Below are 1,809 nucleotides of genomic sequence, written 5' to 3'. Positions count from 1 at the left end.
GACTTAAATTCTCAGGGGGTATCCTCTAAATGGAGATGGGTGACAGTGAAACATTCAGAGAAATTTGGGAGATTATGAACAAGAGGGACCTCCTGTTAAGGACATGAAAACAAAACTCTGTATTTACTGGTATTGTGTGTCGTCAGAAGAACAAAAATTATGCCCTTTGATTTCCTCTGGACCCAGAAGAGGGAGTTCAAGATATCTATTATGGTAGATAAATAACTTATATCCAATTTATGAATTTTACCTGTGTGATCTCAGGTGGAAGGTTTTGATGCATCTAAATCATTAAGTTACAGTAGAGGTCATTTGTTTAAACTTTCTTGAGATTGTTATCTTTATCAGAATTTTTTGCAAGGCACTTTTTACTTCCTTATTTCTCAGGCTATAAATGAAAGGATTTAGTAAGGGAACTACTATTGTAAACAAAAGAGCAGCAGGTATATCTTTATCTCCTTCTTCAAGTAAATTTGGTCTAATATACATGAAGAAAAGAGATCCATAGAATAATGAAACTGACAAAAAGTGAGAGGCACAGGTGGAAAAAGCTTTGACCCTTCCTTCTTTAGATTTCATTTTGAAAATTGTAAAAACAATGTAGACATAAGAAATTAAGACACTACCTATAGTGAAGACTTGAATAGAGCCTGAAAAGACAAACAGCACAAGTTCATTGACATATGGGTCAACACAGGAGAGTCTGTACAAAGGAAGAATATCACAGTAAAAGTGGTTGATTTGATGAGACCCACAGAAAGCTAACCTAAAGAGTAGACCTACATGAATCATGGAGTGCAGGTTTCCAGCTATGAAGGCTCCTGTGGTCATCTGAATGCAGAGCTTCTTTGACATCATGGTGTGATACTGCAGAGGACTGCATATGGCCACATAGCGGTCATAGGCCATTGCTGTCAGAAGAAAGCAGTCTGCAGTTTCCACAGTGCAAAGAATATAAAATTGTACCATACATTCATAAAGGGAGATCCTTCTGTCCTCAGAAAAGAAGTTCTCTAACATCTTAGGAGTGATAGCACAGGCACAACAGGAATCCACAAGAGCCAGGTTGCCCAGAAAGATGTACATTGGTGTGTGAAGTTGACGCTGTTTAAAAATCAAGGCCACCAACCCTAGATTCCCCACCATGGTGATCAGATAGATGGTCAAGAACATCACAAATAGAAGGGCCTTCAGGTCTGGGTGATCTGTAAATCCTGTGAGGACAAACTCATTTTTCATGGTGTGATTTTCTTTAATCATTCCTGACTTCTGAGAAAAAAAGTGGGAAATAAGGTGTTAGTTTATGATGAGCCTCAAACACTATTGAGCCTTCTTTGGCTCAAAGGAAGAGAAGCATCTTTCATAATAGTACCACATTTCACCTGGACTTTGGTGAGTGTCTAGTTCTGAGGAAGAATCCATGTTTCCAGTCTAAAACTCCTTTGTTCACTTACTGAACATTTTCCCAGCCTATTTTGAAGGAAATTTATGATTAAATGCATAAAGATGGCTTTGAATTCTTGAGAAACATAAACAGTGCAAAATGCTTCTTTATAATGGTTGGGTAAAGCTGATTCATGTGTTATATGTCAGAATTTCATATTATGTTTCTAAACAAGTTTAATGATAATATATATATATATATATATATATATATATATATATATATAATGATTAAGAATATTGTTTAAGCTCAGTGGCACATACCTGTAATCTGTAATCTTGGGAGGCTGAGGCAGGAGGATCTCGAATTCAAAGCCAGCCTCAGCAATGGTGAGGTGCTAAGCAACTCAGTAAGACCCTATCTCT

The 1,809-nt window shown here is 37.0% G+C and overlaps 1 protein-coding gene across 1 annotated transcript; it reads right to left on the bottom strand.

Moving 5' to 3' along the window:
• Nucleotides 1-291: 291 nt before the first annotated feature.
• Nucleotides 292-1,260, bottom strand: LOC113192309 (olfactory receptor 5K1-like). Its single transcript, XM_026402421.2, has one exon. The coding sequence runs from the start codon at nucleotides 1,258-1,260 to the stop codon at nucleotides 292-294; it is 969 nt and encodes a 322-aa protein (XP_026258206.1).
• Nucleotides 1,261-1,809: the final 549 nt, after the last annotated feature.

The sequence above is a fragment of the Urocitellus parryii genome, chromosome 2 (assembly GCF_045843805.1).
Source record: "Urocitellus parryii isolate mUroPar1 chromosome 2, mUroPar1.hap1, whole genome shotgun sequence".
Classification (NCBI taxonomy): Eukaryota; Metazoa; Chordata; class Mammalia; order Rodentia; family Sciuridae; genus Urocitellus; species Urocitellus parryii.
This window is presented reverse-complemented; position numbering and strand designations above follow the sequence as displayed.

What these genes read in the sequence shown, in the direction of transcription:
- LOC113192309 (XM_026402421.2), bottom strand. Translation starts at nt 1,260, where the DNA reads ATGATTAAAGAAAATCACACCATGAAAAATGAGTTTGTCCTCACAGGA.